General features: G+C 60.0%; 4 protein-coding genes across 8 annotated transcripts in view; 2 read left to right on the top strand and 2 right to left on the bottom strand.

The window, feature by feature from the left end:
- EFTUD2 (elongation factor Tu GTP binding domain containing 2) overlaps window positions 1–1,665 on the bottom strand; it is a 46,670-nt gene extending 45,005 nt beyond the window's left edge. The window contains exon 1 of one of the 2 annotated variants that reach the window (XM_062175412.1): window positions 1,268–1,350. The gene's annotated coding sequence lies outside the window, so the exon portion shown is untranslated. Of the gene's footprint in view, window positions 1–1,267; window positions 1,351–1,572 lie in introns of those variants that run through there. The other variant, XM_062175409.1, reaches the window with a different exon arrangement.
- Window positions 1,666–1,678: 13 nt separating this feature from the next.
- Window positions 1,679–9,369, top strand: CCDC103 (coiled-coil domain containing 103). Of its 3 annotated transcripts, none has more exons than XM_062175415.1 (4): window positions 1,679–1,774; window positions 6,625–6,776; window positions 7,085–7,217; window positions 7,702–9,369. In XM_062175415.1, the coding sequence occupies exons 2-4, from the start codon at window positions 6,634–6,636 to the stop codon at window positions 8,140–8,142; spliced, it is 717 nt and encodes a 238-aa protein (XP_062031399.1). In that variant the 5' UTR covers window positions 1,679–1,774; window positions 6,625–6,633; the 3' UTR covers window positions 8,143–9,369. The 3 variants fall into 3 exon arrangements, with proteins under 3 accessions (XP_062031399.1, XP_062031397.1, XP_062031398.1); XM_062175413.1 differs by lacking the exon at window positions 1,679–1,774 and adding an exon at window positions 1,944–2,020; XM_062175414.1 differs by lacking the exon at window positions 1,679–1,774 and adding an exon at window positions 1,947–2,051.
- Window positions 9,370–9,405: 36 nt separating this feature from the next.
- Window positions 9,406–10,679, top strand: FAM187A (family with sequence similarity 187 member A). The gene has a single exon (XM_062175761.1). It carries the CDS (start codon window positions 9,406–9,408, stop codon window positions 10,648–10,650), a length of 1,245 nt encoding a protein of 414 aa, XP_062031745.1. The 3' UTR covers window positions 10,651–10,679.
- A 567-nt stretch (window positions 10,680–11,246) lies between these two features.
- GFAP (glial fibrillary acidic protein) lies at window positions 11,247–19,707 on the bottom strand. 2 transcript variants are annotated; one of them, XM_062215846.1, is made up of 10 exons: window positions 19,247–19,707; window positions 18,309–18,369; window positions 18,013–18,108; window positions 17,262–17,423; window positions 16,203–16,328; window positions 15,789–16,009; window positions 15,218–15,261; window positions 14,809–14,931; window positions 13,270–13,355; window positions 11,247–12,719 (listed from the first exon to the last, which is right to left on the bottom strand). In XM_062215846.1, the coding sequence occupies exons 1-10, from the start codon at window positions 19,705–19,707 to the stop codon at window positions 12,678–12,680; spliced, it is 1,422 nt and encodes a 473-aa protein (XP_062071830.1). In that variant the 3' UTR covers window positions 11,247–12,677. The 2 variants fall into 2 exon arrangements, with proteins under 2 accessions (XP_062071830.1, XP_062071832.1); XM_062215848.1 differs by lacking the exon at window positions 14,809–14,931.
- Between the last annotated feature and the right edge of the window lie 1,484 nt (window positions 19,708–21,191).

Genomic DNA, 21,191 nt, shown 5'->3' on the forward strand with positions numbered 1-21,191 from the left:
TTGGGGATTAGATAAAAACCCTGCAACTCCATCCAGGCCTCCCACTGAGTGGCATGGGCCCATGTGCCAAAACCTGCTACCTCCCAGGATGCATTAGCAGGACGCTGGATCACAAGCAGAGAAACCGGGACTCGAACCTCTGCACCAAGATGGGATGTGGCCTTCCCAGTGTCTCAACCCACTGTGCTATAACGCCTGTCATTCTATCTCTGGTCATTCTTGACTAGAAGAACCTGTGCTCCTTGTGCTCCCCTCCCAAAGCCCAAGAGCACCCTGTGTACGCAGGAACTGGATAGATGCAAATGGAATGGAATATCTGATACTGATATTTCTTGCATTGAGCTAATACCTCAACCTCCCTCAATGCCACTTGCTGAGTGCTGATTGTAAATAAAATACATAATTGGAGAACCCAAGAAGAGGTAGTTACCGGGCTGGCGCTGTGGCACAGTGGTAAAGCCAGCACTGCCCATGTGGGCGCCAGTTTGAGTCCTGGCTGCTCCACTTCTGATCCAGCTCTCTGCTATGGCCTGGGAAAGCAGCGGAAGATGGAACAAGACCTTGGACCCCTGAACCCACATGGGAGACCCGGAAGAAGCTCCTGGCTTCAGATCGGTGCAGCTCCAGCCATTGTGGCTACTTGGGGAGTGAACCAGTGGATGGAAGACCTCCCTCTCCCTCTCTCTCGCTCTTGCTCTCTGCCTCTGTTTCTCTCTGTAATTCTGACTTTCAAATAAATAAATAAATCTTAAAAAAAAAAAAGAAGTGGTAGTTACGTGTACATTATTAGAGAATATCTTATATGCATAAAAACTCTTTTTTTACTTCCAAAGAGCTATCAAACTGGGCTTATTCATTCTCCCAAGACCTCCAGCCAACAAATGCAGAGATTTCTATAGATGGCCGTTCGTGGAACAAGTCAAGCCCAGCCCCAAGGCCACTGCACCTGCCATTCTGTCTGAAATGCTCTTGCCTGAGGTATTCGTAACTTTGCCCTCTAGCTTATAAAAGTCTCTTTTTACTAAAAAGCCCCTCATTCACGCTCTCCGACCCTCACTTTCACCGTTTTCCTATCATGACATGAATCTACTCGTTTGCATCCCGTTCATTCTTCCCGCTACAACTTAAGCAAGGTCTCTTGTTCACTTAGGACAGCGCCTGGCACAAAACAGGCCCTCGGCAAGCATGTGTTGAACGCGTGATCGGACGACTCCAGCAACGCACAGATAGCTGAGTTGCCCCAAACTAGCGACCCCTGGTTACGAACCTCACCGCAGCCCCTGGCTATCTTAGCTTCTGGAAAAGAATCCCAAATGAAGACAAAGAGCCTGGCAGAGAAGAGGTGATGGCGGCACAGATGGGAGAGCGAGGAGACGCGGCAGTGAGAGCTCAACCCCTGCCCAGGAACGGGACTTCAGGGATGGGGTCGGGGGGCTCCTTCCGGCTCCAGGCCTCAGCTCACTCATCCGCACCGGGCAGACAGCACCTCACGCCTCTTCCAGATACGATGCTCTGTAACCTCCCGCCGTAGCCCGATCAACCTTCCCACGCCACGGACCCGCGTTCGCTCACCTCCTGCCTGCTCAGCCCAGAACGCCAAGTCCGCCGACGGAGCCCGCGCGGCCGCCTCGCGTCACTGCAGCGCCTGCGCCCGCAGCCAAGAAGGACCCCGCAGACGCCGAGGCCGCGTTTCTGCCACGGAGGACAGCCCTGCGCCTGAGAACCGGCTCTGAGGAATGCCGACCGCAGACACAGGAGCCGACCGGGTGGAGTTGTGAGTCCCACGCCCAAGCGTGGGCTGCTCCAAAGAGAGTGAGGCCTGAGCATGCATGAATGGGTCAGGCACCGCCAGGCCACCTAAAGGGGCTTTCGGGCCGGTCACGTGGGCAGGCCGTTGGCGCAGTTGCTAGGCAACCGCGGATGCTGGGCGTAGTGGGTGCCGAGCCGCCGTTGGGTTCCAGTACACCAGGGAGTCCCCAAGGAAAGCGAGGGAACCGAGGCCGGGACTGCGGTGGTGAAGGTCCGGGCGGCTGGGTCGGGAGGACAGACGGGTTAGTTCTACTCATTGGCTGAGTCTGCAGGGCTCAGGGGCCGGCACTCCTGAGTTCAGCTCCTGGCCCGCCCAGTCGGTTCTGGCGTTCAGCTTCGCTAGGTTTGTCCGTGTGGGGAGCTAGTTGCGGACCGCCTGCTTCCCTGCCTGGACTGTTCGGTGTCTCTGCCGCACAATGTAGTTCAACTCCCCAGAGAGGTCTCACAAGTACGCGGGCACTTCTAAAGCTTGTGGGAAATGGAGTTAAAAGATACGCTTATTTCGATGCAGATATTCCAAGTCCATGCATGCGATACCCTCTATCGTACGTCTCCAAAACGTGCGTGAAAATGTGTGTTATGAAAAAACTATGAGGCGGGAGTTGTGGCGCAGCGAGTCAGGCCGCCGCCGCAACGCCAGCATCTCAGGTGAGGGCAGGTCCAGTGGGCACTTCGGCTCAAGGTCGCTGCTAATGCATCTGGGAAAAGCTGGGCTGAAGTGCCTGGGCTCCTGCCCCCACGTGGGAGGCCTGGGTGCAGTTCCAGGCTCCTGATTTCGGCCTGGCCCAGTCCTGGCTGTTGCCGCGATTTGGGAAGTCAAGGACTGGATGGAGGATCTCTTTCTGTCTCTCCCTCTCTCCCTCTATCCCTCTCCCTCTGCCTTTCAAATAAATAAAACATTATTTTTAAGTTACATGGATTTCAAAATGTTTTTGCACCAAAATAAACTCATTTTTAAACAATACTTACTACCTCTAAATATTAAATTTATATATATAAATATATATCTTCAATTTATTTAAATTCAGAGAGAGCAGAGAGGGAGATCTTCCATCTGCTGGTTCACTCTCCAAATATCCACAAGAGCCAGGACTGGGCCAGACAGAAGCCAGGAGGCCAGAACTTGATCTGGGTCTTCTGTGTGGATGGCAGGGACCTGAGTACTTGAACCATCATCTGCTTCCTCCCCGGGTGTACATTAGGAGAAAGCTGAATCAGAAGCTGCGACATGACCCTGTCTTTTATATGGGGTGCAGGTGTCTCAGGTGCCACCTAACCACTGAGCGTCTGCCCCTAAACTTATCTCTTTAAGATTTATTTATTTATTTGAGAGGTAGAGCTATAGACAGACAGACAGGTCTTCCATCCACTGGTTCACTCTCCAAACTGCCACAATGGCCGGAGCTGGACTAATCCAAAGCCAGGAGCCAGGAGCTTCTTCCAGGTCTCCCACATGGATGCAGGAGCCCAAGCACTTGGACCATCCTCTACTGCTTTTCCAGGCCATAGCAGAGAGCTGGATGGGAAGAGGAGCAGCTGGGACATGAACTAGTGGCCACGTGGGATGCCAGCACCACAGGTGGAGACCCAGCCTACTGCACCACAGCACCAGCCCCTAAACTTATCTTCTAATTGCATTTTTTTCTGGGAACATATTGAAGTACGCTTGTAAATGCCAGCACTAACTAGACTCTGTGTAATAGACCTGCTCCTCGTAGGAAAGGTCACTGAGCTTCCTGTTGGCAGGGGTTGTAGAAGCACACTGGTAGAGCTGAACACTGCCCAGGCACCTAAACCCCGTGCCCAGGCCTGGGCTGGACGGGGGTTTGGGGATGGGGACCACTGAGTTCCTTCTCTGTCACTTCTGTTCAGTTCCCTGCCCAGTCATCGCATCTGGCTTGGCCGCAAAGTACTCTTCCCCATTGAAGATCTTCAACAAAGGATAAAGTGGTTCCTGAGCTCAGGAATAACGAACAGGAGTTGTGCCTTGGGGATGGGCACTGTGGCACAGCAGGTTAAAGCTGCTGCGTGGGACACCCCCGTCCCATATCAGAGTGCCGGGTGGAGTTCGGACAGCTGGGAGGCAGCAGATGAGGTCCAAGTACTTGGATTCCTGGCTCCCAGCTGCAGCCTGGCCTAGACCTGGCTGCTGTGGGCATTTGGGAAGTGAACCAACAGGCAAAAGATCTCTCTCTCTCCCTCTCTCTCTCTCACATAAATGTTTTTAAAAAGAGACAGCAAGTTCTGCTTTTGTGCAAAGGCTTCTCTTGCAACAACTGTCTGTCGGCGTTTGGGGAGCGAACGAGCAGAAGAGAGATGTGCGTATGTGTGAGTACGTACGTGGTGTTTCCCTCTCTCACTCTTCCTTTCAAAGAAATCTTTATTTTTTTAAAGATTGATTTAGTTTTATTTGAAAGAGTTACACAGAAAGAGAAGGAGAGGCAGAGAGAGAGAGAGAGAGAGAGAGAGAGAGAGGTTTTGCATCTGCTGGTTCACTTCCCAATTGGCTGCAGTGGCCAGAGCTGCATCGATCCGAAGCCAGGAGCCAGGAGCTTCCTCCAGGTCTTCCCACACAGGTGCAGGAGCCCAAGCACTTGGGCCATCTTCTGGTGCTTTCCCAGGCCATAGCAGAGAGCGGGATCAGAAGAGGTGAAGCCAGGACTCGAACCGGCACCCATATGGGATGCTGGCACTGCAGGTGGTGGCTTAACCAACCTACTATACCACAGTGCCGGCCCCTCCAAAGAAATCTTTTTTAAAAAGAGTTCTGCTTCTGTTTGAGGGCCTCTATTACAACTTGCTGTAGGGGGCCAGTGCTGTGGCACAGCAGGCAAAGCCACAGTGCCGGCATCCCATATGGGTGCCGGTTCGAGTCCCGGTGGCTCCACTTCTGATCCAGCTCTCTGCTGTGGCCTGGGAAAGCAGCAGAAGATGACCCATGTTCTTGGGCCCCTGCACCTGTGTGGGAGACCCAGAAGAAGTTCCTGGATCCTGGCTTTGGATCGGCGCAGCTCCGGCCTTTGTGGCCATCTGGAGAGAGAAACAGCGGATGGAAGACTTCTGTCTCTACCTTTCTCTGTAGCTCTGCCTTTCAAATAAATAAAATAAACCCGGCTGGCGCCGCGGCTCACTAGGCTAATCCTCTGCCTGTGGCGCCGACACCCCGGGTTCTAGTCCCAGTTGGGGCGCCGGATTCTGTCCCAGTTTCTCCTCTTCCAGTCCAGCTCTCTGCTGTGGCCCGGGAGGGCAGTGGAGGATGGCCCAAGTGCTTGGGCCCTGCACCCGCATGGGAGACCAGGAGGAGGCACCTGGCTCCTGGCTTTGGATCGGCACAACGCCAGCTGTAGCAGCCATTTGGGGGGTGAACCAACGGAAAGAAGACCTTTCTTTCTCTCTCTCTCTCTCTCTCACTGTCTAATTCTGCCTGTCAAAAATAAATAAGTAAATAAATAAAAATTTAAAAAATGAATAAGATGCCTGAACATTCATCTTTATAAAAAATATTTTTACAGGCCCAGAACAAATTTAAGGCTGGGCTACAAACTTGGGGCTGCTATTGTGGCACAGTGGAGTAAGTGATCACACATAATGCTGGCGTCCCATACGGGCGCCAAATCAAGTAGCGCCACTTCCACTCCAGCTCCCTGCTAATGTGCCTGGGAAAGCAGTGGAAGATGCCCAGGTGCTTGAGTCCCTGCCATCCCTGTTGGAGACCACAATTAAATTTCTGGCTCCTGGTTTTGGCCTGGCCCAGCCCTATCTGTTGCGATCATCTAGGGAGTGAACCAGTGGAAGGAAGATCTCTCCTCTCCCTTTCTCCCTACCCATCATGCAACTCTGCCTTTCAAATAAATAAAATTTTTTTAAAAAGACTAGGCTCCAAACTGAAAGAACTCTATTTTGTTTTTCTTTATTTTTTTTAAAAAGTGGGTTTTGAGTATTTTTTAAAGATTTATTTATGTATTTGAAGGAGTTAGAGAAGGAGAAGCAGAGAGAGAGAGGTCTTCCATCCACTGGTTGACTCCCTAATTGGCTGCAATGGCCAGAGCTGTGCCAATCAGAAGCCAGAAGCCAGGAGCTTCTTCCGGATCTCCCACATGGGTGCAGGGACCCAAGGACTTGGGCCATCTTCCACTGCTTTCCCAGGCCATAGCAGAGAGCTGGATCGGAAGTGGAACAGCCTGGACTCAAACCGGCACCCATATGGAATGCCAGCACTGCAGGCAGCAGCTTCACCCAATACACCACAGTGCCAGCCCCTCTTTATTTTTAAAAGATTTATTTATGTATTTGAAATGCAGAGTTACAGAGAGAGAGAGGTAGAGGCAGAGAAATCTTCCATCCACTGGGTCGCCTCCCAAATGGCCACAGTGGCTGGAACTGTGCCAGGCTGAAGCCAGGAGCTTCTTCTGAGTCTCCCATGTGAGTGCAGGGGCCTAAGGACTTGGGTCATCTGCTGCTTTCCAAGGCCCATTAGCAGGAAGCTCCATCAGAAGTGGAGCAGCCTGGACTCAAATTGTTGCCCACATGGGATGTCAGTGTCGCAGGAGGTGGCTTTACCCGCTACGCCACTGCGCCAGCCCCAGGACTCTATTTTCAATGACAAGCCTGTGTAACTTGTACACAGTACAACTCAGCTGTACAACTGTACAACTCAGCTCCCCTCTGGAGAGAACTAAACTTTCATTGCGTGCCCCGAGGTGAGTGACACGCTCTCCAGGGTGCTCTTGGGTGTGTCTGTGTTCCGGCAGAGGTTCCCGAGGTGCCCTCTGTCCCCAGACACACCCTCGACGTGCACACCCTTTGCTCTTCCAGGCGCGGGCCATGGACAGGAATGACGCCATCGACTTCAAGGCTTTGGAGAAGGAGCTGCAGGCAGCGCTCGCAGCTGATGAGAAGTACAAGCGGGAGAACGCGGCCAAGTTGCGGGCAGTGGAGCAGAGGGTGCCTTCCTATGAGCAGTTCAGGTCGGGCCTGCTGTGACGGTGGAGCCCAGGGGCTGGCAGCGGGGCTCTGGCAGGAGGCCACGCCATTGTCCCTCTCCCTCAGCCCTGGCTCCTTGCTCCCCTAACTTGTGCGATCATGTGCGAGTTCCCTAATTCTCTGAGCGTGGCGTCTGCCGCAGGAGCAGCGCTCGGAACCCGGCGGCCCGGTCCGTTGTTGCCGTCACAGTGGGTTGGGTCTGCAGTGGGTTTGGCCTCCATCACAAAAACCTCGGCTGCCTCACACCCACCGGATGTGAACATCCGCCCCACAGTCTCTCCTTTGCCCACAGGGCTATTGTCCTCGCGTCACATCTGAGGCCGCTGGAGCGGAAGGACAAGGCGGGAGGAAAGAGAAGCGTGCCCTGGAACTGTCACTCCGGCCAGGGAAAGGCTTCCCACGACGTGACCCCTGAAGCCCTCCAGGTGGGCCGGTCCCACTTCCGTGGCCTCCATTCCCTGAAGGAAAGCCACTAGCAGTTGGTGAGGCTGAGCTGAGCGGGGTAGAACTGACCCCATTCCCAGATCAGCTTTGGCTCGCTCTTTCTCCGGGTAGGGGGCGCGGATGCAGGGTCAGGACCCACTCAAAGCCTTGACACTCGTTTGGAGTTCCTCTCCTCCTCCCCTCCGCCCTTCGGGGTGAAGGCTGGCTGCCTCTTGAAGACCAGAGCTGTGAGTCTGTGTTGTGCATCCGTGGGAAGACCCGGGCACAAGTGAGACTCTCAGATCACAGCCTGGATTCCTTGGGGCCCTCCTTCCCTGCCCCATCCCCAGTTCTTTCATCTGAAAAATGAGGCCCACGGGAAACAGCCTTCCCAGAGCTCAGAGAGCAGTGCCAGCGTTAAGATGCAACCCACGGGCGCCCCTCACTCTCGCAGCTCTGAACTCCCCCTTCCCTCCTGTGACCCAGGAGGAAGCTGCCGTCCGGCCCACGACCTCAGCAGAGTTCTACCGCAACTGGCGTCGCCACCTGCAGAATGGACCTGAGCGCTACCAGGCCCTGCTGCAGCTCGGGGGCCCAGAGCTGGGCCACCTGTTCCAGGTGGATGTGGGATTTGGGCTTCTAGGGGAGTTTCTGGTGGCCCTGGCCGATCAGGTGAAGCCGACAGACCGTGCGGCAGTGCTGGGGATCCTGCACAGCCTGGCCAGCACGGGACGCTTCCCCTTGAACCTGAGCCTGTTGAGCGCTGCAGAGCGAGAGAGCTGCAGACGCTTGTTCCAGAAGCTGCAGGCCATGGGCGCGCCTAGAGCCGCGAAGGAGGGGCTCAGGCAGGAGGAGCAAGGCCCGGGGCTGCAGTTGGAGGAGGAGCTCCTGCAACACCTGCGAGGGCTCTATGGGGTGGACGGGTAGGACCAGCTCCCCTCAGAGGCCTCCGAGGGCTGTACGGGGTGGACGGGTAGGACCAGCTCCCCTCAGAGGCCTCTGAGGGCTGTACGGGGTGGATGGATAGGACCAGCTCCCCTCAGAGGCCTCCGAGGGCTGTACGGGGTGGATGGGTAGGACCAGCTCCCCCTCAGAGGCCTCCGAGGGCTGTACGGGGTGGACGGGTAGGACCAGCTCCCCTCAGAGGCCTCCGAGGGCTGTACGGGGTGGATGGGTAGGACCAGCTCCCCTCAGAGGCCTCCGAGGGCTGTACGGGGTGGACGGGTAGGACCAGCTCCCCTCAGAGGCCTCCGAGGGCTGTACGGGGTGGATGGGTAGGACCAGCTCCCCTCAGAGGCCCCCCATGGTCTCTGGAGGCACTTGGGGGTGTCACCTTCGGGTCTCTACAGGACTGCCATGAGAAAGCCACACCTGCCCACCTTCTCAATGTGGAGTTTTTAGAGCAAAAGCAGGAACTGAGCCTCCCCCTCCTCTCTAGCCGCTCCAGCCACGGGACAGTCAGGGGCCCAAGAAGTTGAAAGCGGTTTTGCTTCCCAGACTTGTGCCAAGTCTCTAGCCTACAGGCCCTAAACAATAAGTACGTGTCCAGCCAAACGCTGGGCGCGCCAGTTACAGCCTCCACTCAGAGGAAGGAAAAAGCAAACTTCATCGTCTTCTCCGGGAGGTAGGCACGGACTTCCACAGTACTTAACGAGACTGCTTACAACCAGTTCCAGTGAGTGCCCACTGACCCAACGACGATCAAATGCTCTAGTGTTCCCCTAGGGACCAAGGCCTGGGAGTGGGCCTGGGCAAGCCCCAGGCCATCAGCACAGGTCCGGCCAGCTTCCCTGGTGGGGGGAGGTGGGCTCCCTCGGTGTCCCCGACTGAGAGAAGGGAAGAGTTTTCCACGAGGCAGCCATGCAGAACCTGGAGTGGGGAGGCCCTGCCCGGGCGCCTGGGCCCCTCTCATTCCGGCCACCCTGGACCCATTCTTGGGTGAGTGCCAGGGTTCTAGAATGGCCTTCCCTGGAGCTCACGCCTGGAACACTGGAAGGGCATCTTGTACACAGCTGGGAATAAACCGCCTTGCTTCTGGCTGCTTCCTCTCTAGCGCCTCCTCTTCTTCCAGCCGCTGACTCCTTTTCTCCTACAGAGAACTTTGGGCAGAGGTTTTGTTTTCCTGGAAGCCACTCGGGCCTTCAGTGCCTCAGCTTTGCCGTGCCCCGCCAGCCCCTGCCTCCCGCAGGCATGAGCCTGGCCCCGGCCACGCTGCTCCTGTGGGCGTGGGGGCGCCTCCAGGCCTTTGAGATTGTGGAGAAAGAGAATATTTTTCAGAAGACGCCCTGCCCGGCTTTCCTGATGTTTGACAACGCCGCCTACCTGGCGGACATGAGCTTCGAGCTCCCTTGCCACTGCAAGCCGGAGGAGGTGCTGGCTGTGGTCTGGTACTACCAGAAGCACCTGGGGAGCAGCCACACCACGGTGCTGACCGACTTCGACGGGCGCGTGCTGACGGAGGCGGCGCACGTGCGCGCGGGCAGCGACGTGCTGCTGCGCTTCAGCATCCGCATGTTCAGCCTGCTGGTGTTCCGGGCGCAGCCGCAGGACTCGGGCCTGTACTTCTGCGGCACCCGCAAGGGGGACTACTTCTACGCCTACGACGTGGACATCCAGAGCAGCGAGGGCATGGTGGCTACCTTCCAGGACAAGGGCGAGGAGCCCCTCGCGGACGAGTCCCGCGGCAGCCTCCGCGTCTTCACCACCTTCTGGGAGTGGACGCCGTGCGACCGCTGCGGGGTGCGGGGCGAGCAGTGGCGCCTGGGCCTGTGCTACCTGCAGAGCCCGGGCCTGTCCCCGCGCTACCGCAAGTCGGTGCCGGACGTGGTGTCCTGCGGCTCGCGGGCCGTGCCGCGGAAGCTGCGCGCCGCAGCCAGGGACCACACACCCGAGGTGCTGGTCCGGAGCTGTCAGGAGCCCTGCACGATGCGGAAGACGATCCGCGGTGGGGTGCTGGCCATCTACAACTACGTGTCCAAGCTGGGCAGCCGGCCCTGGGTGCCCCAGGTGCCCATTCAGTTCCACCAGCAGAGACTGGGCCACGGGCTCATCATCTCCTGCCCCGGGGCCCGGCCTGAGCACGCGGTGGCCTGGGACAAGGACAACCAGCGCCTCTACCGCACGGAGTACCTGAAGGGCGTCAACAGGTCCATGAGGGTGTTCATCGACCACGGCAGCCACCTGCACATCCGCTTCACCCAGCTGAGTGACCGGGGCATCTACTACTGCTGGCGGCAGGGCGAGCGGGTCGCCGGCTTCCGGCTGGGCGTGACCACCCGCGGGCGCTCCCCGGCCTCGCTGTCCGACCCGGAGACGCGCGCCGCGGTGGAACTCACCCTGATAGGCTACGTGCTCATCACGCTGGTGTTCGTCAGTATCCACCTCTGCCGCTGCTGCTGCTACTTGCTCCGCTGTTGTCCCAGCTTCTCCCCCTAGGCGCCCCCGCCCTGAAGACCGGCTGTGCTCCCATGTGCTTGTTAAATGATACCAGGAGCTCCTGGGCGGGCTCTGTGGGGCTGCGACACGGGGGTGCCCTGGGACCCCAGGCGAGGAGGTGTGGCCAGATCTGTAGGTTACCGGGCAGGTCTGGGGCCTGGTCTGGAGCGGGAGATGGGGCAGCCAGAGGGCACAGGTGTTTGGATCTGCTCTCAGGCCGGGGCAGAAGGGTGCTGATGTGCCCAGGGGGCCTGGTCAGTGCAGGATGGCATGAGAGGTGCCGGAACTTCCTGCTGTGGGGGACTGTCCAGTGGCTGTGGGTTGGGCTGGGCGATGCAAGGGGAGGAAGCAAGAGAACGGGGAGGGAGCTAGTCCGTGTCCCCTTAGGCTTCCTGGCTGGCCCTCCTCTGGGGTGGGCAGGCAGAAGGAGTGGTGTGGGGAAGACATGCAAAACCTCGGACAAGGGAAAGAGGTGAGGCGAGCACAGCGGGTGGAGCAGGTCTGGCCTGGGACTGGCGGCTCCGTGGGGGAGGGGCTCCAGGGTGATCCGTGAGAAGCAGCCAGCCACAGGCCCGCCCTCTCGTGCACAGATTGTAGTCCACTCTGGGCAAGGCCGCAGAACTTATCTTTATTTTTCCCTCAGTGACTAAAGGCTACAGCAGCAGTGGCAGTGGCAGGAAGTGGGGGAGGGGACACCAAGTCTTGGGAAGGGGGAGGGGCCCCACCTCTGCCTCCTTCTGGCCTTAGAAGGGAGAGGAGGACCCTGGGGTGGGACCTTAGCCCCCCACCTGACTGTGGGCACAGATGCTCACCCCATGCCCGCCGGTCTGCCCCAGGAAAGCAGAGCAGGTGCTCTGGGGCGGGCGTCCAGGCTGTAGGAACACAACCGGATGTCTTCACCGTGCTGTGCCTCAGTGTCCCCAGTTACAAAACAGGGAGCTGCCAGCTACACTTTGTGTGTGAGAGGGACTGCAGGGGTCCTCGGCGTAGGGAGAAGCGGGTGCGGGGTGGAGGTGGCTTCAGAGGCCAGGCTGGACAGGGGTTATGTAGCAAGGAAGGCGTCTCAGGACCGGGACAGCGTTGTGCCCTGCCCCTGCGGACAACAGCCCCCCTCTCTCCTCCTCCGTCTTCCAGAAGTTGTCACTTCCTTGAATTCCACAACACAGATGCCCAGTGTAGCTGGTCAGCCACACCCACCCTGCTCTGATGTCTAGCATTGCCCCGACCACCGCCTCTACCCTCTCTCCTAGCACCCCCCTCCAGCCTGTGGGGGGGGTGTCCTCATGGGTTTGACCTCTCTGCACTCACGCCTAGGGGCCACGCAGCCCCTCTACTCCCTTCTAGCACCCCTTCCCTCTCCACTTCACTGTAGATCCCCCAAGTGCTGCGCACCAAGCTCCCACCTGCCCACAGCCCGGCTCCCTGGAGGGCAGCCCAGGGGGGCTGAGACTTGTGAGCCATCACACAGGAAGGCCCATCTGGGATCCGGGAGGCCGGCACTATGGCCCGGGGACTACCCCAGGTGGGGGACAGCTCTGCCCACTCTCAGACTGATGAGCGTCAATGTAGAACAAGGAGCCTCTGGCCAGGGCCACCTTGCCTGTGGAGGCTTCCCCGTCTCGGGTCTCTTTCCCTCCAGCAACCTAAGGGAACCCAACGGCTCGGAGGGCCTCCGGCTCCGGCAACAGTTGTCATAACAACAGGGATCCAGGATGTGTTCTGTTAGGTCCTCTGCCCTCCCCGACTCCTCTCCTTCCTCCTTATTCTAACCCGGGCTGCTGGCCATACCCCTCCAGACTGCCCCTTAGGAGGGAGGGCCCTGTTAGTTGGAATCGCTGGGTGCAGGGTGGGTGCCGTCTGGCTGAGCTACTGCAGATGGAGCCTAGGGCAGCAGGCTGCTGTAGGGACAGAGCAGGGAGCGCGGGCAGCCGGGCCGGGTGGGCTTGCAGGTCCGGGGGACTGAGCTAAGCGAGGAGGGGCAGCTCTCTTGCACCTGCTGTGGGGCAGGGCCACCAGTGGGCCACGCCTCACATCACATCTTTGTGCTCCTGCTTGGACTCCTTAATGACCTGCAGGGCAGAAGGAAGGTGCACAGTGTAACAGTTAGGAGCCCACCCAGGCTCACAGACCCCCAGCTCAGGGCCGTGGCCTTGAGCCAGAACCCAAGCTTCCTGAGTCTTCTCTTGGTAGTGACTTCAGCGGCCACACCTGGCACCTGGTGAGCTGTTGTGGCTGGGGAGGGCGTGTGCCATAGCCCCCAGCCCCATTCCTCCGCTGCCACCTTTGACCAAGCTGGACGGGAAAGCCCTCCCTCTCCCCACTGTCCTGGCTACAGTTGTGAGTGACACCTGCCAACTTTAAATTCTCTCTCTCTGCCCTCAGGCCTGGCACTGGGGGCGCCGGGGTCTGAGGGTGAGAGAGGGAGACAGCTGGAGCTAAGACCCCATCAGGTGGCCCGGGTGCCCAGCAGGTACCCAGGCCTCCCAGAGCGGCCCTTGGAGGAGCTGGGGAAAGGGAACTACATTTGGGCCCCTCCCTTCCTTCTCAGCTCCCGGGGGCTCCTTGGCATTGTGGGGACCTGGTAGGTGTCAGTCTATGGCAGCCAACATCGCTGCTCACCTCGCCGTCCCGCATCTCCACGGTCTTCACCACAATGTTCCTTTTGAGGTGGCCTTCTGACACGGACTTGGTGTCCAGGCTGGTCTCTACAGGTGGGAGGCAAGGAGACCTCCCGTGGGCTCCCAGAACACTGCGCCTCGTCTCCCGCTCCCACCCTGCCCATCACACACCCTGATCATGAGCGGAAGAGCCTCATCAGCCAGCCAGGGAGAATCAAGGCACTCCGGAGGGGCCAGGAGCCCCCGATGCCTACGGTGCTGGGCAGGCCCTGGCGGGTGTGTCTAGTCCTGTTCTGGCTCCAGCCCTTCACCAGCCCTTGCCTGGCACCTGGCTGCACCGAGGAAGGAACACACGCGGGGGTGGAATCGGCGACCAGAGCTCAAGTCGCAGCTCAGCCACTCGCAGGCACCAGCTGCAGGCAAGTCAGTGGAGCTCTCCAGCCTCTGCAAAGTGGGGACGATAGTGCCTGCTTCTCCAGGTGGGACTGAGGAGCCGATGAACTAAAACGATGTGTGGTGGGGATGAAGCCACCACTTTCAACGCCAGCATCCCATATCAGAGCACCAGCTTGAGTCCTGGCTGCCCTGCTGCGGATCCAGCTCCCTGCTAGTGCACCTGGGGAGCAATGACGCATGGCCCAAGTCCCCCAGGCTCCTGCCCGTGCACGGGGGACACCTGGATGGAGCTCCTGGCTCCCAGCGTGCGTCTGGACATTGTGGCCATTTGGGGAGTGAACCAGCAAATGGGAGATCTCTCCATTTCTTCCTCTCTCTCTCTCTCTCTCTTTTTCTCTCTCTCTCATTCTGCCTTTCAAATAAATATTTAAATAAATAAAATGGATGCTAGAGATGTGACGCATGTTAGTGCTCAGTGTATGGGTTCCTTTCCTGTCCCCCTTGTCCCTTCCCTACTTCTCTTTGCCACTTGTCTGGGCCCTGGCACTTGGCAGGCACTTGGCAGCAGGCCCTCTGCCTGTTGGCCTGAACGCAGCCTGGCACAGGTGTCTCTCATATTCTAAACATGCCAGCCCCAAGGAAGAGGGCTGCTTTTTCCTCTCAGCCAAGAATCATTTGAAGGCCACATACAAGTAAAAGGCAATTGAGTCCCCTGCTCCCCCGCCCCCCACACAGAAAGAGAACATGTCACAGTCATTTTAAAACCAAGAGCAAGGAAAGCCTTATTCCCAGCAAGAATAGCAGCCCTGTGGGAAATAACCACGTGAGCCAAACAACTGAGCAGGAGAGCCTCGGGGCCAGACGAGCCAAGCGGAAGGCCAGGCCACCAGGCACAGCAGACTCAGGGCGCTTCCGGGGAAGAGAGGTGCGGCAAGGGCTGGCATCTGCTCAGAGGCCCCCGAGCATCTCAGCCTTGACATTGACCAACTCATTTACTCCCCCACCACCACCGAGGAGGTGGGGAGATGACCTTATGCCCCGCCCCTCTAGGACGAGCCTGGGAGGAGGGAGTGGAAAAATGGGTTTGGTGAGGCTTCCTCCCGTCCAGCTGAGCAGGGCAGTACGGGAGAGGCAGGCAGCTAACCGAGCGCCGGCGGGGCTCCGTTTACAATCTGCTGGTGAGCCTGTATTGGGACAACTTGTATTGTGAGGCTTTTGAGATGTCTGGTGACCTTGTGACTTTCCCCTTCTTTGCTGCTTTTGCCCCCTGCAGTGACAAGCAGTTAAAGAAAACAAACACACAAAACACTCAGAAGGGCAGAGCATGCGTGTCCAGGGCTTGCACAGGGCAGAGGTTGAATTCTGCAGTGGAGGGGGTAGGATGCAGGGCGGGCACAAGCCCCGGCTGGAAATGCCTGGGTGAATCCTGAAGTCCCCCAAGGACAGCCCCAGCCCCTCTGTCCTAGTGGTCAGCACCAGGCCAGAGCAGCCCACAGGCCTGGGGGAGGGAGTGGAGAGCCAGCCCCTACCCCACAGGGCCAGGCTCCACTGACCTCGGATCTGCAGGTTGGAGAAGGTCTGCACGGGGATGGTGATGCTGAAAGAGAGCAGAGGGACTGGGTGACCCAGCTGGTCCTCGGACATGGCCGTCACCACGACCCCGAGGCCTTGATCCAAGCCAGCAAAGTCTGAAGCCACTTCTTAGCTTTCCCCAGCAGCCAAAGCGGTCTTTTTAACTCCAAAAGTCTGCGAGGGACTTGGGCGTGATCTGCCAGAGTGGAGGCTTGGAAGACCGCAGTGGGGAGGGGAGGGTGCAGAGAGGTCCACAGAGGCAGAAGAAATCAGTGCCGGCTTAGCTGGGTGGGTGGCAGACGAGCCCACCAGTCCTGGGCCCATCCAACCATCCATCCATCCATCCAATCATCCATCCATCCGTCCATCCATCCAACCATCCATCCAACCATCCATCCATTCATCAGACGTTCACGGCTTGTCAGGCCGGCCCCGGGCTGGGCACTGGGGTGGCAGAGGGCTGGGCGGGAGGCGGAAGAAGACTCCGCCCCAGGGGAGAGCAAAGTGGTCCCTTTGGAGGGAGACCCCGCCGGGGCCGCGCTCGGGGCTCACCGGTTCTCTTCGCCCTCCAGCAGTTTCCTGTAGGTGGCGATCTCGATGTCCAGGGCCAGCTTCACGTTGAGCAGGTCCTGGTACTCTTGCAGGTGGCGGGCCATCTCGTCCTTGAGGCTCCGCCCCTCCTCCTCCAGCCGGGCCAGCGCCTCCTGGTAGCCCGCCGCCTCCCGCGCGTGGCGCTCCTCCTGCTCGCGCATCTGCCTCTCCAGGGACTCGTTCTGCGGGACGGAGGCGGCGGGTCCCATGGAGCCCCCGACCGACCCCCCAAGGCTCCGCCCTCAGCCCCGCCTTCAGCCCTGGTCCCCGCCCCTGGCCCCGGCCCTAGAATCTCCTGGAGTTGGCCGCTCCGCTCCGCTCCGCCGCCCCGCCAGCATCCCCTCGCAGGGCCCCGGCCCGCCCACCCGCGCTCACCGTGCCACGCAGGGACTCCAGGTCGCAGGTCAGGGCCTGCAGCTGGCGCCGGTAGTCGTTGGCCTCGTGCTTGGTCTGGCGGAGCAGCTCCGCGTTGCGGGCAGCAGCATCCGTCAGGTCTGCAAACTGCATGGGGAGACGTCCTTGGCTGAACGGCAGACCACAGTCGTGCCTGGTGGCCAGCTGCGTGGGCCCATGGGCAGGCCGTGGGCAGGTCCCTCCTTACTCTCAGCGACTGTGACCAGTGGACAGGGGGCAGGGTGGCCACTGTGCACCTCTGCACCCAGCACAGTGCCAGCTCAGCGAATGAGCCAAGGACGGGACACTGCCCCAGAATCCAGAATCTTCTGCTCTGGCAAGTGCACCTGCAGGACTGAACCCCGGTCCTTGTGCAGACAGCAGGGCCTGGCAGGCAGAGGGCTGGGTTCTGGTAGCCTTTCTCCCCATGCAACTGGGCAGCGGGGCCTCCCAGCTCCCTCGGGCCCTGACTCTGCTCAGACCATGGCTGGCTTCTGCTACTCCCAGTCCCCAGTCCGGAGCCCAGGTCAGCATCTCTGGGCCCTGCTCTCTGCTTTCTCCTCCAGGCCTCTACACTACACAGGCCCCACCATCCACTTGTCCATGGCCTGCTTGTTCCGAATGCCCCAATGCCACCTCGCCATGACATCTCTCCCGGTTCCCACACTGCCTTGAAACACTGTGCTGTGGTCTCTGTGGGGTCATATTTGGGTCCACATCCCATCTCCCCCCCAGGCTCCTCTGTGTATCCCAGGAGGCTCCGGTAAACACTCAGGAACTCGGGACACTGGCAGGAGAATGCAGCTCCTGAGTGGCCTGGCATGCCACAATGTTGGCTGACAGTAGTAACAGCAGCAATAATAACGTGAGTACTTTTGGAGTAATTGTGCCCATGTCACCCTAGGCAAGTTATCTCGCTTCTCTGATGAAGGCCAGTCCCCCAGAGGGCACATCCACCCAGTTTCCTCTACCCTCCTTGCTTCATTCTCTTGAACAGAACAAGGAGGGCTGCCTGGAGGAGGCAGGCCGGCTTCCAGCTACCTTGGAGCGGTACCACTCCTCGGCCTCATGCATGTTGCTGGATGCCACTGCCTCATACTGCGTGCGGATCTCTCTCAGGGCTGCTGTGAGGTCGGGCTTGGCCACATCCAGCTCCACGTGCACCTGCTGTTGGGCCAGCTGCTCCTGGAGTTCCCGCACCTCCTGGCCAGGGGGAGAGAAGGGGTCCCCGGCTCAGCACCCAGGCTGCGGCTGGGGTTCCGCACAGCATCACACCCGCTTCTGCCTCTCAGCCGTGGGCGTTGGTCAGGGGAAACCGGGCAGCCCTTGTGGGAGGAGGTGGCCCAGCCAAGGCGTAGGGAAGTCCCTGAGGGTCGTCAGGTCCCCTGGGGCCAAGGATTCTGATGCGTGGCTCCGAGATGCGTGCAGAGGGATTTTTGTTTTCTTTAAATATATGATGGCTCTCATTCTCACGGAGTCAGAGGCAGAGGGACTGACCGTGTGACCCTGGCATGTTCTTTAGCCCCTTGGGTCCCACTGCCCTCGGTGAAAAGGAGTTGGTTCTGGAAGGGCCCTGTCTCACGGGGCTGTGGTGGGCCTGTTCTCAGACATGGAGTGTACCCGTGTACAGAGGCTGGGATCTCGCTCTCGCTCTCGTTTTCTTACTCCTGCCCGTCTGCTTCCCTCCCCCTCTGTCTGCCTCCGTCTGTCTGTCCCCCAGCTGCAGGATCCGTGTTGGACCCTTCCCACCGCCCGTCCTCACCTCCCCCCCACCGCCACCGCCCGTCCTCACCTCCTCGTGGACCTTCCTCAGGAACCGGATCTCCTCCTCCAGGGATTCAATCTTCCTCTCCAGATCCAGGCGGGCCAGGGTGGCTTCATCCGCCTCCTGGAGAGCGGAAGGGCAAAGGGCCACTCTGACCCCAGACTCCTTTTCCCTATTCCCCAGCCCTCCTTCTGGGATGGGGAAACATCACATGGTTCTGGGGGCTGGGCTGGGCTGGGGGCTGCGTTCAGGCCCGCCCCGCCCCCTCCCCTCTGATGCCCCGCCCCCCTCTAACACCCTGCCCCTCCCCTCCCCCCTCTGACCTGTCTGTAGGTGGTCAGGTTGTTCTCAGCCTCCAACCTCAGCTCAGTCTCATCCTGGAGCCTGGGGTAGGGGAGGGGGGGGACAATTCCTGGGTCCAGGCTCTTCAGAGGACTCTTGGATCCCTGCCCCAATCTCCCTGGGGTGACTGGCTCAGAGACACCCTCCCAGCCCCAGAGTGACAGGAGGAGGAAGGGCCACCACGGCCTCCGCAGAGGCCTTGGCCTTGGCCTAGAGGGTGAGCAGCCAAGGGCTTTGGCTTTAACTCATTACTCAAGTGCCTTGCCAGGGTCGCTGCACCTGCTCCTGCTCACACAGCCACATCCAAGAGCGTCCACCTGCTCCGCATGGGCAAACACATGCATCGCCCTGCCCTCGAGGGCACACCTGCCCTGTCAGCTCAGCAAGGCCCATGCCCCTGGCCCTGGGGTTTCCTCCGAGCCTGGGGAACTGCCTTTGCAAATGGGGTTTCTGATACTCTCTGCTTCCCAGCTGCAGGGGGGCAGAGCAACTCGACTGGGGTCACTAGCCCGGGCCAGGGCAGTCACCTGTGCTCCCTGCCCACTCTTTCCTGTCCCCTAGACCCGATCCTCCGCAGGGACCCCAGCTTCTCCTCTTCCAGTTCCTTCTTTAGAGAGACACACACACACACACACACACACCCCGGTGGGGGTAGAATAGATGAGCTCCACAACTGCAGACCCAAGGCCCAGTGAAGGAACCACACAGTCCGGGCCCCTGACTGCTGGCTCGGCTTCCCCAGTGGGGAGGTGCTGAGGGTCCCTGAGACCCTGGGCCACCTCCCTGTTCCTCACATCGGCTGGAGAGCAAAGGGGGGGGAACTGAAGGAGCAGCGGGGCAGAGCCCCGTCTTCCTGGACTCTGCAGGCGGCAGCCGCTCCCTCCCCACCTGCGGCCCAGTCCCTGTGCCCAGTCCTCACTTCTGCCTCAGGGTGCCCAGGTCCTGCGCCAGATTGTCCCTCTCCACCTCCAGCCGGGCGCTGCTGGCCGTGAGCTGATCGAGCCGCAGCCGCAGCTCCCGCAGCTCGGCCTGGTAGACGTCGGCCAGCTTGGTGGGCTCCTTGGCCCGCAGCTGGTTGAGCTCGGCAGCCAGCGCCTTGTTTTGCTGCTCCAGGAAGCGAACCTTCTCAATGTAGCTGGCAAAGCGGTCATTGAGCTCCATCATCTCGGCTCGCTCGCTGGCCCGGGTCTCCTTGAAGCCGGCGTTGAGCGCGCCGGCCAGCGAGAAGTCCACTCGGGCTGGGAGTGGAACAGACGTTCGGGCCAGGGAGAGGCGGGCGCCGGGCCCCAGGCGGCGCCCGGGCGCTGAGCCCCCCAGCACCATCTCGGCGGAGGAGGTGTAGGAGCGGCGAGCAACAGAGGCGATGCGTCTCCGCTCCATCCTGGCCCAGCTCTGCGGGCTCCTGGGTTGCAGGCTTTATGGAGCCTTGGCTGGAGGGGCGACGCCCCCTGGCATAGCCTGAGGGGGTGGGGCTGGGCTGCAGCCCAGCCATGGGGGGGCTCCTCTCTCCCCACCAAGGGTGAGGACGCTGCTTCCTGGCCGGGGCTGTGCTGCCTGGGCCTGAAGCCCTGACTTCTGAGCGGGGAGACCCTCTCTCTAGGAAGGTGGGTTAGGAAGGGGCAGGACCTGCTTTCCAGTGATCTGAGCGCTCACCCAGGCCTCCATCCTAGAGGGCCTGCCTTAAGTTTAATGAAGGACAGACGGGCCGTGCCGGCCCCAGCACGCACCTGGCATCCCGCATCTGAACACGGCCGCCCCATGTTCCAGCCTTTTCCCTCTTCCTGGGATCCGCCTGCAGGCTCGCCCCCCCCCCCCCCGGCTCTTTGTCTGCAGTGTCTCATGGAGGGGGGGACGAGCGAGGGAGTGAGGGAGTGTGGCCGGCGGGGGCAGATGGGCAGCCCCTTTCCCGTGGTCTCGCCCCCCTCCCCTGGCCTCCCAGACAGCTCTACAAAGCAGTTACGAATGAGCTGGCTGAGCCTGCGGGAAGCTCTGTTTCTGTTTCCCTGGTGGCCCTCACCCTCCCACTCGAGATTAATCTCCTTTGCGTTCCCAAGCATCAGGCAGAGAAGATGGAAAAGGCGTCCCAGGCTGGGTGGCTCTGGGGACCCAGAAGCCACTGGGGCATGCGGGGGGGCTGGGGCCAGGACCCCGCTGTCCTTGAGCTTCAGGTCCATTCACCCCTCCACTCTGCTCCCACAGGGCCGGAGCGCGCCAGGCCCCTCGGCTGTCTGTGTCCTGGGACTTCTGGGAAGCAGACCCCCCCTGCAGCCTCCCCACCACCCCTGCCCCTCTGGCCTTTCTTCCGGGCACTTGCTGAACAGAGCCTTGTTCTCTGGCGCCGGGGAGGGCGCCGCACGGCAAGGGCGGCCCCCAGGGGGCTGTGCTGCTTTTATCCCACGATGCCAGGCTGTCAGGCCGGGCGGGGGGGGGGATGGCAGCACAGCCCCTCCTCATTGCACTTCTCGGAAAGCATCTGCGGGGACTTGGGGTGCAGCGGGGAGCAGGCCGGGTGCCCGCCCTGACCATTGTGTCTGTGCCAAGGTGAGTCAGCGGGCAGGGAGGAAAGGCCCCACTTGCAGAAAAGCCTGGCTGCTTCCCTGCTCCCCCCCCCCGCCCCCCGCCAAGCCCTCAGCGCCAACTCAGTCCCCCGCCCCTCCCTCCCAACACACAGGGACGTGTGGCATGTGGCAGGCTGCTGCTGAGGTCCCCCCTGTGCGTCCCAGAGCAAAGCTGTCTCACATCTGACCCCGGTCCCTGAGCAGTGATCGGAGGAGCAGGATCTTACGGAGGGGACACGCAGTGACCTTGGAGCCTGCTGGGGGATGGACAGGGGACCTGAAGGGAAGAGCCAGTCCAGGGAGCAG

This window comes from Lepus europaeus, chromosome 18 (assembly GCF_033115175.1).
Source record: "Lepus europaeus isolate LE1 chromosome 18, mLepTim1.pri, whole genome shotgun sequence".
Classification (NCBI taxonomy): Eukaryota; Metazoa; Chordata; class Mammalia; order Lagomorpha; family Leporidae; genus Lepus; species Lepus europaeus.

Coding starts and splice junctions, on each gene's coding strand:
- CCDC103 (XM_062175415.1), top strand. CDS start 6,634: ATGGACAGGAATGACGCCATCGACTTCAAGGCTTTGGAGAAGGAGCTG. Junction 6,777..7,084: donor CCTTCCTATGAGCAGTTCAG/GTCGGGCCTGCT, acceptor CTTTGCCCACAG/GGCTATTGTCCTCGCGTCAC. Junction 7,218..7,701: donor TGACCCCTGAAGCCCTCCAG/GTGGGCCGGTCC, acceptor CCTGTGACCCAG/GAGGAAGCTGCCGTCCGGCC.
- FAM187A (XM_062175761.1), top strand. CDS start 9,406: ATGAGCCTGGCCCCGGCCACGCTGCTCCTGTGGGCGTGGGGGCGCCTC.
- GFAP (XM_062215846.1), bottom strand. CDS start 19,707: ATGGAGCGGAGACGCATCGCCTCTGTTGCTCGCCGCTCCTACACCTCC. Junction 16,329..17,261: donor AGGAGTGGTACCGCTCCAAG/GTAGCTGGAAGC, acceptor CTCCCCATGCAG/TTTGCAGACCTGACGGATGC. Junction 15,262..15,788: donor CTGGAGGGCGAAGAGAACCG/GTGAGCCCCGAG, acceptor GCTCTCTTTCAG/CATCACCATCCCCGTGCAGA.